Source organism: Gorilla gorilla, chromosome 18 (assembly GCF_029281585.2).
Source record: "Gorilla gorilla gorilla isolate KB3781 chromosome 18, NHGRI_mGorGor1-v2.1_pri, whole genome shotgun sequence".
Lineage (NCBI taxonomy): Eukaryota > Metazoa > Chordata > Mammalia > Primates > Hominidae > Gorilla > Gorilla gorilla.
In genome coordinates, this window is record NC_073242.2 from 7,395,239 (window position 1) to 7,411,961 (window position 16,723).

The 16,723-nt window shown below is 43.4% G+C and overlaps 1 protein-coding gene across 6 annotated transcripts in view; it reads right to left on the reverse strand.

Moving 5' to 3' along the window:
• Positions 1–16,723, reverse strand: part of CREBBP (CREB binding protein) — a 154,767-nt gene that overhangs the window by 18,632 nt on the left and 119,412 nt on the right. For 4 of the 6 annotated variants that reach the window (XM_055365150.2, XM_031002671.3, XM_019012535.4 and 1 more), the window contains 7 exons: positions 15,155–15,273; positions 14,113–14,352; positions 13,592–13,680; positions 8,019–8,129; positions 5,919–5,975; positions 1,253–1,330; positions 870–937 (listed from right to left, as the gene is read on the reverse strand). In XM_055365150.2, the coding sequence (XP_055221125.2) occupies positions 870–937; positions 1,253–1,330; positions 5,919–5,975; positions 8,019–8,129; positions 13,592–13,680; positions 14,113–14,352; positions 15,155–15,273 (762 nt within the window). The remainder of the gene's footprint in view (positions 1–869; positions 938–1,252; positions 1,331–5,918; positions 5,976–8,018; positions 8,130–13,591; positions 13,681–14,112; positions 14,353–15,154; positions 15,274–16,723) is intronic. The other 2 variants (XM_004057099.5, XM_004057098.5) reach the window with 1 other exon arrangement.

The following is a 16,723-nucleotide window of genomic DNA, read 5'->3' on the forward strand; positions in this document are numbered from 1 at the left end:
TGAGATTGCACCACTGCACTCCAGCCTGGCGACAGAGCGAGAATGTCTCAAATTAAAAAAAAAGAAAGTCTACTCATGCAAAGTTACTTCTAGCAGTAACAGGTTGTTCCTTCTATTTCTGCACAGGCACCACCAGCTGCAGTAACATGTCCAGCCAAGTCCACATGCAGGCCAGGCTCCTACCGCTCCCGGGGTGGTGGCTGGTTCCCAGAGGCCATGGCTCATGCCCCAGTGTAGCAGAACCCAGCACCCACGGGACAGACCCACGGCAGCCCACATAGGGCCCAGGGTTAGAGAGTGCTGGCCAACATTACACCACACATGCACGCACGACGGGTGAGGGGTCTTAGGTCTAAACCACTTGAGAATAATCTGTTGATAAATTTTCTCAGAATTTACAAAGTTTACTGTACATCTAACCTTTCATCTAAAACATGCGCTCATCATAAACGCTGACTTTCATATAACAATCAGGCCAAATATTCCCTTTAAGGGTGGACTGAGATGTTTTACACTCGATGAAGATCCACAGCCCAAGGCTGCGAGTCCTGCTCTGAGCTCTGTGCTCAGCAGCCCCGTGGCTGAGATGACCATTCTGAGAAGCACAGACTTCAGGGACTCACAGCTGTGCTGCCTATTCTCAGTGAAGCCCCTGAAGAACATTCTTGCATTCTTACCCTCATGACTGGCCTGGCTCTCCTTAAGGATGAGACAAGAAAAATACAAAGTACTGGGGAAAAAACTAACGAAAATCTTTGACAACCGAACCTCAGAACCATGTGTTGAGAGGAACCAAAGAACAATGGGGACAATTTCTACAAGTTTCTAAAATGTGCAGTCCAGGAAACAGAAAGCTTCCCGAAACTTACTCTTAGCACTGAATTTGTTTTCTTTTCGAGGTCTGCCAGTTTTCTTCAAGCAGTTGTCGCACACAAAACTGCAAAATAATAGTGGTATGATGAGACTGTATATAATGATGTAAATTGTCAAACCAACAAAATGCAGCATTCAGATATTTTGTTGGCAGTTTAAATCACATTATTATAAAATTAAAGACTGAAGAGGCAGACTGCTTTGATTCCACAATTCCTAAAGCGGACAAACGCTTAGAACTTAAATTTAGAACCAACTGCCATCTCTCTTAATTGCTGAATTCTTGCTGACAACAATGAATGAGATGCAGTAGCCACTGCAACTGCCCCGCCACTGGCTCTGTGCAGAACTGCCCTCCAGGCCAGGGTAAACAACTCACCCTGAAGGCCAAATGATGTCATAGTGCAGAACGCAAATCTGATGCATCTTCCGGCCACACTCCTTGCAATCAACGAAACTAGGAGACAAAGAAGGCGCACTGTTAAAGCACACGGAACCACAAGACCAGAGTCACTTGTAGAAGTCTGTGTGTGCGTCCACACCTTGTTCTCTGGGTTACTTTGAGTAGTGCTGACATTAATGCATGTGTTGGCTGATTCAGCTATATTTTACAATGCATCCGTATGATATCTTCTATAGGAAAAAGCTTTCTTCTTTTCTTTGTACAAGCGCTTCATTCCTCTTTTCTCCCAATCTCCCTTTGCAACCAGAAAGGAAACTTTATTTTTAAAAATTGCTGCGACAAATACTTATTTCACAGGCCGGTATTTCTGACACTGCTACACATTTGCAAGAACAATGCCTTCTCTAGGTGATTTCACATGCCTAAACTGACTTAAAAAATAGAGAACAATACTTTGAGTTCTAAACATGTGCTCTTAAGTCTAAAATTGTTGAGGATACTAATGGGAAACATGGCCAGTTCAGAGCAGCCACGCTAGGCGCGAGGCACAAAAACACCAGTTCTGAGTCAGTTACAAAAGGTGGAATGTGTCAGGCCTACTGGCAAGTTGACAAGGGTTTATTCAAGTAAACACTGGTGAAGCGAGAGAATGGACCACCCATTCCCCACGAATCCTCCACACTGTTCTATGGCAGCCCACAACCACGGCCCACCAGGGCTCCGTCACCTCCAGGAACTGCCTCAACCCAGGAATCTTAAATGCCAAGATGACATTTTGAGGTCAAGACCTTGGGTTTTTGTCAGCTCCCTCCCTTGCTGCCACCACAACGCATACCTCCGAGGAGGGGCTGAAGGGACTGGTGAGTAATGTGACTCCCTGTGTGCTCCTGAGCTTTGAGCTACAGCTCCTCTACAGTGTGCCCCTGCCCTTGTCCCCTTAATCTGTCCATTGCACGTGCTATGCAAGCCTTCAGCCATGGGTCTACCCTCATCTGGCTTCTCTGCCCAGTCTGCTGGAGGGAAAGAAAAGACACACACACAGAACTGTGAAAAAAAAAAAAACACACACACACAAAAATGGCGGCACCCGTTCATGGTCCTATGGCACTCTCTGACAGCCCGGCTCTGTCTGGCTACCTCTCCCTTCCACGTGGCAGCTGCTCTGAATCTGCACTCCTTTCCTCCAGTGCTTATCCTCCACAAGCTCTGTCTTTGACAACTCAGCCACTGAGCTCATCCCCAACGCTAAGAATTTCAAAGGTTGGGGCCAAGAACTTCCTCAATTCCTGTGCCGTCTCCAAAGGTCCCCTGCTCTCAACTCTTCCCTCCCATGTCAGGGGAAAGGAGTGCCCCTCAAAACTACACTGGGCACAGGTGCAGTGGCTCACACCTGTAATCCTAGCATGTGGAGAGGCTGGGGTGGAAGGACTGCTTTACTGGGAGTTTGAGACCAGCCTGGGTAAAATATGGAGACCCCATCTCTACAAAAAATTAAAAAATTAGCTGGGCATGGTGGTGTGTGCCTGTAGTCCCAGTTACTTAGAAGGCTGAGCTGGGAGGACTGCTTGGGTCTGGGAGGTTGTGGCTGCAGTGAGCTATGACTGCACCACTGCACTCCAGCCTGGGTGACACATCAAGACCCTGTTTCAAAAACAACAAACAAAATCCAAACAAACAAAACACTGCATATTCTAGACCCCATGACATCCATTTTGAATTTCCCCCTTCCTCCCACTCCCAATTTTTTTTTTTTTTTTTTTTGAGACGGAGTTTCGCTCTGTCGCCCAGGCTGGAGTGCAGTGGCGCGATCTCGGCTCACTGCAAGCTCCGCCTCCCGGGTTCACGCCATTCTCCTGCCTCAGCCTCCCGAGTAGCTGGGACTACAGGCGCCCACTACCACGCCCGGCTAATTTTTTGTATTTTTGGTAGAGACGGGGTTTCACCGTGTTAGCCAGGATGGTCTCGATCTCCTGACCTCGTGATCCGCCCGCCTCGGCCTCCCAAAGTGCTGGGATTACAGGCGTGAGCCACCGCGCCCGGCCTATCCCACTCCCAATTATTATCGGCCAACTAGGTGTCTCCCCTTCCCTCAGTCCCCCAGCAAGCCCCACTGCCTGGCTCCAAAAGCTCTTGCTTTAATTGGGGTTTCAGTTTCTTGCCTTCTGCTTTGTGCCTCTTAACTAACTTCTCTACTACAGAACAATGTCTTCTCCTCTTCAGTTCACCTCATAGACCAAAGATGACCCTCTTACACTAGAACCAATGCTATTCTTCAAAACCTCCTCAGCACATTATAGGATAAAGTCTAAACGTCAAGAGACAGTGTAATGGCCCTTCATGAAGTTAACCTCTGCCTACCAACCACCCACTCTAGGGGCCTTGTTGTAGTTTTATTGAGCAACCTGTGTTCTTTCATGCCTTTGTTTCTAGAATGCTCTGCAGCTTCAATGTAAATGTCACCTTGTCCAGGAAACCAGGCGCAACTGTGGTGATGCCGCTCTGCCCAAGCAGGGTCCCTTCTGTCTGGGACTCACTTGTACTGTCTCCTGCTGCAGGCTGTGCCATTACCCAGCTGTCTCTCTAGACTACAACTAGCAGGAAGGAGACCCCTTCACTCATCCATGTGTTCCCTCTGCCTGGCACCTACTACTTGAATGTAATATATTTTGAAGTTGAAAAGTAGATATAAATTGGCCAGGCACGGTGGCTCACACCTGTAATCCCAGCACTTTGGGAGGCCGAGGTGGGTGGATCACGAGGTCAGGAGTTCAAGACCAGCCTGGTCAAGATGGTGAAACCTCGTGTCTACTAAAAATACAGGCTGGGTGCGGTGGCTCACACCTGTAATCCCAGCACTTTGAGAGGCCGAGGCGGGTGGATCACGAGGTCAGGAGATCGAGACCATCCTGGCTAACATGGTGAAACCCCGTCTCTACTAAAAATACAAAAAAATTAGCCAGGTGTGGTGGCACATGCCTGTAATCCCAGCTACTCGGGAGGCTGAGGCAGGAGAATTGCTTGAACCCGGGAGACGGAGGTTGCGGTGAGCTGAGATTGTGCCATTGCACTCCAGCCTGGGCAACAAGAGTGAAACTCCATCTCAAAAATAAAAATAAATACATACATACATACATACATACATAAGTTAGCTGGGCGTGGTGGCGGGCACCTGTAATCCCAGCCACTCGGGAGGCCAAGGCAGAGAATTGCTTGAACCTGGGAGGCGGAGGCTGCAGTGAGCCGAGATCGCGCCACTGCACTCCAGCCTGGGGGACAGAGCAAGACTTGTCTCAGGGGGGGAAAAAAAAGGAAAGAAAAGTAGATATAAATAATAATGAAACTATAAAGCCAAGGAGAGAAAGACACAATGTGAAAAGAAAGGTGGAAAGTCAGGAAAAACAATCCGATGGTCATGAGAGGGGTGGGCGCTCTGCCCTGGCATCTCGCCAAGACTACAGCTCTAGGATTTCACATCATCGTCCTGTCTGTGTACCATGTGCTGGTAGAGATGAAGTAACCTGCCAAAAGTCAAGCTAGGTTTCCAGAGGTGGCCTGGGTAGAAATCTGTGCTTGCCACTCTAGCCACTGGCTTCCCTGGAGAGGGTCAGGATAGGGAGAGCAGGATCTGTTTCTTGCCTTGGCTGAGTCACAGCCCACATTTCCCAAGTAGCCAACGCTCCCGGAGCCTGTGCTCACCGTGGGGACAAAAAATAGCCAGTATCGCCATGCCAATTTGGAGTGCACTCAGAACTTTACACTGGGGACCTGGGAAGAGGCTACCACACTGAAAAAAATCTGAAGTCTCTTTAGGGGCTGTTATGAAGCAAGGTTAGCAAATGCAGCACTCTCACTCATCACTGTAGAAAAGTGCTTAACAGGGCCGGGCGCGGTGGCTCACGCCTGGAATCCCAGCACTTTGGGAGGCCGAGACAGGCACATCACCTGAGGTCAGGAGATCGAGACCACCCTGGCTAACACAGTGAAACCCCGTCCCTACTAAAAATACAAAAAATTAGCCAGGCGTGGTGGTGGGCAGCTGTAGTCCCAGCTACTCGGAGGCTGAGGCAGGAGAATGGCGTGAACCTGGGAGGCGGAGCCTACAGTGAGCCGAGATCGTGCCACTGCACTCCAGCCTCGGGGACAGAGCGAGACTGTCTCAAAAAACAAAACAAAACAAAAACAACAACAAAAAAAGTGCTTAACAATGGCAAGAACATGTGCCAAGCTTTACATTATTTGAGAAAGCAGTTTCCAAGAGGTTTTCTTTCTGGTATTTCCCTTTAAACGATACTACTAGTACCACCCCACCAAATACTCCTACTACCTTTGGTCTCTAAAGATTCATGCTAAATGGCTTCTTAAAGACACCCATGACCAAATTATTAGAGAGGTTCTCATAGAACTAAAACATCCATTTAATCTTATCATTGTGAAAATCCAGTAACTAGAGGACATGTTACAGAGACATACATATTTTGTTTAAGTTTAAAAGGAATCTATATCTAAAAGATACCCTCACACCAGAAATTCCACTTACGGCGACGTATTTCCAATGTTTTTGCCCACAACCCACTCCATAAGGAGTAACTTTACCGATTTCAAACCAAAACTGAAAGTAAAAAAGAAATAGCTATATACTTACGGTTCGGGGTCTAAGGTATCATTTTTCTTCTTTTCAAACTGATCCTTTGAAATTGTCCTTGTTTTAAAATAAGAAAACATGTTTTATTAACTAAAATTTATCTGTTGAGTATAAACTATAGGGTCTCTGGAATGTTATTTTGTAACTAGTTCTTCAAACAAAAAGACATGATGGCCCCTTAAAATCTCAAGTACATGTAATAACGGAATGAACAGAAAATTTAATTTCACAGAACACTACAATGTCTTTTTCTACATATTCCACTATCATTTCTTTTCTTTCTGTTTTTTCAGAGACAAGGTCTTGCTCTGTTGCCCAGGCTGGAGTGCAGTGGCGTGATCATGGCTCACTGCAGCCTTAACCTCCTAGGCTCAAGTGATCCTCCTGGGTAGCTGGGACTATAGGCATGCACCACCATGACTGGCTAATTTTTTGATTTTTTGTGGAGATGGGGGTCTCGTTATGTTGCCAAGGCTGAACTCAAACTCACCCCGGTTCTGAGTAGCTGGGACTACAGGTATAAACCACCACGCCCTGTTAAGTTTTTTTTATTTTTTGTAGAGATGGGGTCTCACTATGTTGCTCAGGCAACAATCCAATTATTAATCACACAACTAGACCAAAGAGAATTAGGATGACAAGGGAAAAAAATCGAAAATGTAGAATTTCAGTCACTTTGGTTTGTTTGTCTTACAAGTTAGGTTTTTTCTGCATTTGAACAAAGAAAATGGTACAGCGTAAGTGCCTACACTGCTGGAAAAAGCTCCTGTGGCAAAGCCTTCCTTTCTGTTGGGGGAAGTCACACTGTGGTAGGGTGGTAGCAATCATGGAAGACTGCGGAACTCAGTCTAACGAAAAGAGGGAACGGCAGACCTGGGCAGATGCGGTGGGTGGCTGGCAGGTTTTTAGTTATTTAAGTATAGAAATGAGTTGATAACACAATTTGTGCATTTGCTTTTTCTTGCCACACAGTGGCCATTCTATCACTCGAAGGTAACTCTGCCGGATAATACACACTGGAAATACAAGTTTAACCCTGTGCAGGAATGAACTAACAAAGTCATACCCGTCCACTTTGGAGCTGGTAAACAACAGGTAAAGCACTAGTGAAGGAAGGAAACACATTTAGACTTTAGGCCAAAAAATGGGGTTGGAGAACACTGGAATCCATTAATCTGCATTAGACTTCAGTAACTGAAAGGATGGAGGTTTAAGTGGAGATAAACTAAATGTAAAGGGCAGGGCATGTACACCAAACTCATTTTTTGCTACTGCCAGTTCTGCAAATGGGGCTATCTGGTTTCTCAGGTATAACTGAAAATTTACATGGTCGGGCATGGTGGCCCCAGCACTTTGGAAGGCCAAGGCAGGAGGACTGCTTGAGGCAAGAGTTCGAGATCAGCCTGGGTAACAACAGTGAGACCCCATTTCAAAAAAAAAATTAAAATAAAGAAAATTTATAATTCCCCAAAATGGAACCACTAGGAAAAAGCAATTATTTTAGAAAAAAAGACAGACCAAGGTCAAGAGAGACCAGTGGTCTCCAGTGGTAGGCCACAGTACCACCGCCTTGAATGATAAAGGCAGAGGTGGCACTGTGGTTCAGCCAAAACACATTTTTCAGCGTAAATGTATACGTATACACATATTCAAATTAAATGTGAGCATAGTTAATATGAAACAAACCCCACAACACAAGAGACTGTAATCCCAGCACTTTGGAAGGCCCAGGCAGGTGGATTGGGCTTCAGTCTAGGAGTTTGAGACTAGCCTGGGCAACATGGCGAGACCTCGTCTCTACAAAAAATACAAAAAAATTAGCTGGGTATGGTGGCGTGCACCTGTAATCCCAGCTACTTGAGAGGCTGAGAAAGGAGGATCGCTTGAACCCAAGAGGTCAAGGCTGCAGTGAGTCGAGATAGTGCCACTGCACACCACCCAGGTGACAGAAGGAGAACCTGTCTCAAAAACAAAAAACCAAAAAACATTGCATGAAAGTCAAAATGGCACTGGTACCTTCCTTATAGTCATTGGTAAGAGGAAAAAACAATTTAAGGTCACCCTCCCTCACCCCAGAGAAAATGACAGGACGGTACTTACGTCTGGGGCTGTGAAGGGTCGTCACCCAGGGTCACATTCTCGCCCTGGATCTCTGTGAAACACTTCTCACAGAAATGATACCTGTCAGCAAGAAGGCCATACTTGGGTGAACTGGTCCATCATAACACACAGCCACCCAAGCAACGAAGCCACCAATCAGAGCAGGGCAGAGCACCACGACGAAGGGGGGGCGTTGTTGGTTGATTGATGGGTCAGTGAGGACAATGAAAGGAACAGAGGGCAGGTGGGGAAAGGCAGGATTAGAGAACAGGGAAGGGAACAAATAGCACAGACACAGAGGTAAGACGCAGACACCAAGACAACACAGAGCAGAAAGCCAAGGCAAAGCATTGATTAGCATTCGGTCTCATTGCACACATCACAGGCCATCATCACTAACAACGACAGGCTCGGTCCGGCTCCAAGAGGCAAATGTTTTCAAGGAGTTGTTAATACTAGAATTGCATGGAGCCCAAATTTAGGAATCTGAATTTTGTTCTTACTCAGAGAAAGTCAAATATAACTCCAGGGTTTGAGATGGAAAAATTTACTTGAACAAAACAGTCTGACAAAAGGCCTTAAAAAAGCAATTTAAACTGAAATAGCTTTATTTTTCAAAATGGAAAATTTATGCTTGACAGCAATTCAGAGATTTTATTTCCGGTATTAAGCCAGATCTTTAAATGTATGAAAATGCTGAGCACCCAGAACTGATTTTAATTTTTTCCTGGTTTCTTTTTTTCATGTTAATCATTCAGTTAATTGTGTTACAATACAAATGAAACCAAATCCATGTTCTAGACAAACATTTAACATAAATGCAGTCAGGGTCAAAGACTTTCCACCCATTTATCAATATGAATATACAGAGTAAGAAATGTGATATATTGTATAAGAAATACAATATATGTAAATCCATGAACAATCTTTGAAAATTCAATTCTAAGCTTTGATTTTACATTTTTGGTACTGGGACCAATCATTCATCAATCTGAAAGACTTAGCGAATGACTGTTCTGACTTGGGGGCAATCCAAGTTAAGTGAATTTAGAGTTAATCTTTAAAGAACAATCTGCATTTGAGAAATTATCCATCACCCCAATTTCTTGTAAGACAATATAGAGCCTGGGCTCAAGCTATCAAATACAAACAATTAAAATAAAAACTACTAAATGTTTGGAAAGGACATAAATGAGAAATCAACAGAAATGCAGGCTGATGCTGCATAAAACAAGATGAGTACACAAGAATACCGTAAGAATAAACAAGCGGGTGGAGGTGGATCACACAAGCGAGAAGAATGAGTGTCAGGTAGCGACGGCAGCATGAATGCGGTTTAGTGCTCAAAACTATGTCTACAAGATGCCAGGAAGGATTAGTATTAAAAACAGTGCGACAGGACTCGAGCGCCAGGCTGAACCACCAAGTGCAGAATGGGACGCGGCAGCTGCAGTCTCACTCACTTGCGCACTCACACGGCTACAGAAGACTGAGGCATGGGCCACCGTGTGGCCAGTTCACTACCACTAGGACAGGTCCCCCACAAGTCCCAAATCTAATCTTAATTCAATACATTGAGCATTTTGTCTGTTGTATTTCACTAACCACACACATACAGCAAATTTTAAAGCATACAACTTCAGTGCATGCACATCTCAAGATGAGCCAATTTTTTGTGTTTGGTTGATGAGGAACATGACAGATTCACTGGATTAATGAAGGTTTCTTGCTGGGACTAATTTATTTGGCACTAACTCAATTAATAAATTATGTCAGGATTTAAAACTCTGACAGGGAAGAGGCAGATTAATGTTTTCCTTTAAATATGTATTTTTTTTTTCCCCTGAATGAACTATAGCAATATTCTGGCCATTCACTATTTTGTAAATATCCTAAAATCCTGTATGGAGAAGAACTTCCGTGTGCAGGAGGGTATGGTCATCACTGGCAAGAAGGAATTAAAGTACAGAAACTATAAACCAATTCAGTGGCAACCAAAACAATACGCAAAAAAGACATTCCCTCAATCCCCAATACTTCCCTTTTATAAGTAAAACTCCGAATTGAGTGCCCCATTCATGATACAATCAAACACGCAGAACTATGGCCAACTAGAAGGGACCGTTCAAGACATTCTGAAATGGAACTCCCACCGGAATCACAGGGGAGTCTAAATGGTTTTAAAATCCTGGAGAAATCCTTTGCTTTTATTTAAGGACAGCAAGCCAAGCAACATCCAGGAAACAAGAACCATAAACCCATCTTTTCCCACCGAGGAAAGTGACACAGAGGGAGGCACTGGCGGTGGAATGGCAGCCCATGCAGTGGCTGGGAAACTGAGGCTCTTCCTGTATGACTGACTCCCACCCTGGAAAATCCCAGGATCAGAACCGGGGAGGCAAAGCATATCAACAGACTCCTTGTCTGCCTCAAAACTGCTGGAGAAATGGACAATTTAGCCTGTTCGTGTTTAAGAAGGGGAGGAAGAGGGGCCCGTGGCTTCACTTTATTACTGTTCTGAGAGAGGAAGACAGCACACAGAAAAGGGAGCAGTCACCGCCAACTAGTAAAATCAGCTAAAGCAACCCTGGCAGTCAATGAGTGATAGATGTTATTGCCAGACTGCCCCTACCTTCTTACCTAGTCCACACTTTATTCTCCCTGGAAACACATAAGGATTTAGAAATTCACTTTTCAACTTAAGCGCCTGGATGACATTTTGCCTGGTGTGAAGGAAGCAGCTTGATGAATATGGAATTGCAAAGGAGAAATACTTCACATAATCCAGTGATGATGCATTTCAGGGTTGCTAAAGTTAGTACAATGTAACTGCATAGTTTATCTGTAAGGGTAATTTAATATATGGACTAAGTTTTCAAATGCAGATTGTTTTAAGTACCATATCAGTACATATTACTGGGATATCTACAGATAATACTTATATTATCTATAGATACTAACTGGGAAAGCTAAAGAACAGTTTTTCCAACATGAGTTACTTTCAAATTTGCAAAGTATGAAAACAAGTGAAAATGTAACCATACGCTCACTTATATATTAGAGTTTCACTTGTTTAAATGATCTGTAGGATTTTTTATTGTTCTAAGTGCCCAGTTTAGGACTACAAGTGCCAAGACAATTATTCATAAGAACACTGCAGTGTTCATAAATAGTCAAAGTTGAAAATAAAAACATAAGCAGTTAAAGTATTTGTTACAGAATCAGGCCACTGCTTTCTTAGGATGATAATATGCTAACCTACTCAGATACACTGTTCTAGAGAGCATGCCTGTGATCGGCTGAGGAACGCTACGCCTACGCTTTAAAAATTATCACTAATAAAATGGAACTCCTTTATTTGCATTTCCACTCTTAAAAATACATTACTTTTGTTTAGTAAAAATGAAGTTCTATACAGAAATAAAATTAGACGTTTCAGAACTTTCATGCCATCAATGACTTTATATGCCATCAATGACTTTATATGCCATCAATGACTCTTTGATCCTACCAATTCCATTTAACTTTAATTGCTCTCAATGTAAAAGACCAAAATCTGTGCAAATCAGCAAAGGCAGGGTACCAACGGACCCAGGAACAGGCCCCACAACACTTTAGAGAAGTGGTAAACAATCTACCTTCCTTCTAGACCAAAACTGTGTTGGGCAACATAGCAGGGGTGGCATTTTTCTGGGTGTAGTTAATATTAACCTTTCTCTTAAGATATCATTAACTTTATTTTGCTTGGCACAAATGGTTTTTAAAGTGCATTCCTATTCATTATTTCATCATTGAGGACTTGACAAAATGAGGCTGCGAAGGAAGACGCTATGGTCTGTATCACAGACAAGGCTAAGCTTAATACATTAATACATCATGGGGTCTGCTGAAGGTCATGGGGCTAAAAGCATAAAAGGAGTGGCCAGAACTTCCAAAAGAGGAGCAAGTCACCATGGGAGAGATCCCATTAGGAAGGGGCTATGGTATCATTTTAAACTTGGTCATAAAATGTTTCTATTGATAAAGGGGAAGTTGAGATGGAAATCAGACTCTGAATGTTAAACTATTTTCAGCAGGACAATTGCACACGCTGCACTTCTAGCAGGGATGCAGTTTAGGGTCTGTCCTTCCCCCTTGCACCAGTGTTTCACTACACTGAACAGTATTAGGAATAAGCAGGCCAGGCTTATTCCTAATAGAAAAGGCTTTAGGAAACTTTTTTGAGACATTTTTGTGTCAAAAGGATTTTTTTTTTAAATAGGATTTTGATGGGAGTTATTACTTATCTTGAATATGGATTTTTTAAAAAAACATAAAAGAATTAAAACACATAACCATTAAACTCCAAAATTTTCAGGCCTGTGAACAAATAACAAAAAGCCTTCTGTCTTCTTTGAAGTATAGGACATAATTACTCTGACCAAACGAGAGTAAAATAATAAAAAACGCCAAACCCCACTGTTGACGCTTATTATTTGAACCTGAAGACAAAGAACAGGCACAAACCTCTATCTTGGCCACAGAGAATCCAGCTGCTGGCTCATGAAATAGAGGCAACGTCACAGTTTGAGCAAGATTCCTGACCTGTGCCTCCACGCATGGTGTGCTCACACTGCAGCGGCACATGGACACTTACACGCTGCGGTACAGATAAGCTGACTTCTCAAACAACCCCAAAACTACGCAAGCTGTATTTTGTGGGAAACCACAACAAAAAATACTATTTTCACTCTCTACCTATTTTAAGACAGGAGATCTATTCTTTAGCCATCTTCATATTCCAAAAGAATGGCAAATATTTCTTAAGCAGATCCACCACTCACAAAACCCTGAAATGGCCATCTTATAATAGGAGGCCATTAATAGGAGGCAATAGAATCACATTCTTGAACTCAATTAAAACACCAGATCTCATTTTGTATCGTGCTGCTAGTGTAAAATTTAAAAATAAAGATCATGGACCCTTTTCCTCTGCCTTAAAGGAAGTAGCACTCGTGCAAGTCTTTCCATGAGACTGATCAGGCCAAATTACCAGGCAAATATTTGCAGGTAGAATAGTAAAATCCACATTTTCTACTCTATGAACATCTTGAAAAAGGCATGCCAACCTTTATCAGAGTTACTCTCAACTTCAGACGCTTGCTTCTAGGGCTGCGTTTTAGAACGGGCATGGCTGAAGAAATAACGTACCTAATCCAAGTAGTACGGCAAGACTTGGCTCTGAGCTTACAGTTTTTACACTGTAAAAGTATGCTTTATAACTAACTAAGGCCATGGGCCTAAGTGACTAACAAGACACTGAAACCGAGCCACTTTTTCTCTCTTTTTTTTTTTTCAAATAGAGATGGGCGTCTCTCTATGTCGCCAAGGCTGATAACATAACTCCTGGGCTCAAGTGATCCTCCCACCTCAGCCTCCCAAAGTGCTGGGATTACAGGTGTGAGCCACCACACCCGGCCTGAAATTGGGCCACTTTTTATTGGAACTTCAGGAAAGAAATAATGTACACGGACTATAACCAGATGAACGTGCCTTGCCCTAAGACATAATGCAGGATGCTGCTTGACGCTTACCTATTCTGATAGCTGTAGTAGGCAGCATCGCGAGGAATGGTACACAGCTGCTTCCCATAGCAGCACAAAGTCTGTGGGGAAAACTCATACTGCAAAAATAAAGGAGAAATACTTTTATATAAAAATACATTCCATTTACTGTCCTATAATGTTCTAGTCTACTATAGAGACTAGTAAATTATTTCTGTTAGTATATTAGACAGTTTTCTAACAATTTTAGTAGCTTTAAAAACATTTTGGGATAGCATGTGATAGAACTGGCTCTAAGAGACATTCACTACAGACAGGTACCAAAGGCAGAGAGGGGCAGCCAGAAACACTTCCCCATGGCCTCCCTCAGTAAGCGCCTGTACACCGAGCTCTGATCACCCATCACATCGCTTCAGGCATCAACTGTGTCACCAGACAGCAGATTGCACATATGCACTCCCAGTACACAGGCGTGGTCTCATATTAGTATAACACCCCTCTGGCTGGATTAAACAGCAAAATTCACTTTCCGGAAAAACTTAAAACTGTACCTTGCGTCCACAGCAATATCCAAGGGACTGCATGACAGGGTCAATTTCCTGCTCAAAGACCTCTGCAAGCTTACTGCAAAACTTATAGACTCGGGATGTCTTGCGATTATAGAGCCAGGCATTGTTGAACATGAGCCAGACGTCGTCCACGTACTGCCAGGGCTCTTGGTATTGCCCTGTGTCCAGCTTCCGCTTGATGGTGGAGAGGTCCATGGGATTCTTTACGATGTCAAAATAGTCCTTAAAAAAAAAAATGGTCTCAGTATAGGGAATCCCCCAATATCCAAATGCCAGTCTCATCTGGCAGCTTTGTTTTAAAATAATAGAAACAGAAAGTACCAAAATAACTTCCATTCCCAACAGTAAGAAATGGGAAATGAAAAGAAAATAACCTCCGACGCAACTGATTTTACTCACTAAAAGTGTAATTAGTATTTTCAGGTATGATCACATTATAATACTCCAAAGGCAAAGTAAAGAAAAATTGTTAAAAGATACTTCTAACAAAAAATTTTAAAAATAGATCTTTAATCCACTGAATTAAAATAGTGAACAAGTTTATCAAACAGTGTGTATTTCTAGATATTCACTCTTGATCCTAGCAAGCCAAACGAAATTACAAGACAAATATAAACACAAAGCTAGTAATGACTGCTACATAGAATCGGCTGGGTCCCCATGGCCTTTGCAAGGCTATCCAGGAATATAAAAGAGAGAAGCCCAAATATTTTTTTACAGTTCATGTTCACAAATTCTTTCAGACAAAAGTGACACAAGGCCCCAAATATAAAGTGAAGTCTCAGGGGCATGTGCTTCCCTTGCTTCAGTGCACCCCTCCTCCAAGGACCAGGGCTTCATGAACAGGTGAAATCAAACAAAATAAACACTTTCACTGATAACTGTTAACAGACAACAGTTTTTTACATTAGGAGAACAATCTTCAAGGCAGGGGGATTATTTTATCTAATTTCAAGAGATAAAACAATGGACACTCAGAAGTCACACCAGCAAAGTTATAATCTATTTTTATGAATTAACTTACTGGAATTCCGAGGAGCTGGGGATCTACAGGCTGCCGGAAAGGTAATGACTCTGGGTCCTGTCGATACAGTGCTTCTAGGGTTGGCATGAGGGCCTGGCGTAACTCCTCTGGTTTAAAGACTGCAGAGAAAACATCAAGAAAAGACACTTTGTAAAAGGTGCTCAGATCCCTCCTACCTCACATTTAAAACGGAATCCTGGCTGCTGTGACATCCCAGCCACGATGCTCCTAAGGCACTCGAGGGGCTCTCGTCCATCACCGTTAAGGATTAAAGCTTCTGAAAACGCACTAGTGTCAGAACTGCGTTCAGCTTGTGAGGCAAAATACAACACTGAGAAGTTTGCTTCTTCCATGAAAGGTTTCCAACATTAAAAACTTGGCTGAAAAAGAAAGTAAAGCTAACTCCCAAATCTGTCTCATTCATCAAACTGGGTGGCAAATAAAGCCATTTCAGGCTGGGCATGGTGGCTCACACATGTAATCCCAGCACTCTGGGAGACTGAGGCGGGCGGATCACCTGAGGTCAGGAGTTCAAGACCAGCCTGACCAACGTAGTGAAACCTCGTCTCTACTAAACACAAATTTAGCCTGGTGTGTGTCGGGGGTGCCTATAAGCCCTGCTACTCGAGAGGCTGAGAAAGGAAAATTGCTTGAACCCAGGAGATGGAGGTTGCAGTGAGCCGAGATTGCGCCACTGCACTCCAGCCTGGACAAGAGCAAAACTCTGTCTCAAAAAAAGACCATTTCATTGGAAGGGACCTTAAAAGATCCTCTGAGGAAAGTTTTTTATCCTTGGCTAAATTAAATTCAGGCCACTGGAGACAAACGGTTTTGAATCTCATAAATGTAAATAGTAATAGAGCTACAAAATAAAGCATTTTTATAAAAAGTTCCATATTGCTTACTCCCACATTTACTAATGCCAATTTCTCCAACCCCTCAGCCACCTTACTGCCTACTACACTCTCTGTTTTCACTAATACCAACATAAAATACTGGCTGCCAAATACATTCAAGATGGTACATTCATACAAACCCTCAACAAGTATGGGAACAGGTGCCAGGGAAGCTGTTCGGTGTGGGAGGCCGGCCAGTCAGCAGTCAGCGTGTCATGACCCCACCTGGCTCATGTTCACTCACACAGAGAAGAAACTGGAGGCAAAGATGTCTCAGGCATTCTGATGCCTTAGCTTATAAGTGATGTATTTTTTCTTGGTGTTAATTTTTAATTTAATTATTATTCTTGAGACAAGGTCGCACTCTGTTGCCCAGGTTGGGGGACAATGGCATCATCTCAGCTCACTGCAGCTTCAACCTCCCAGGCTCAAGCCATCCTCCTGCCTCAGCCTCAGGAGTAACTGGGACTACAGGTGTGTGCTACCATGCCTGACTCATTTTTAAATTTTTTGTGGAGATGAGGTCTCACTATGTTGTCCAAGCTCCCCCTGCCTCAGCCTTCCAAAGTGCTGAGATTACAGGCACTAAGCTATCATGCCCAGGTTTTTTTTTTTTTTTTTTTTTTGAGACAGAGTCTTGCTCTGTCACCCAGGCTGGAGTGCAGTGGTACGA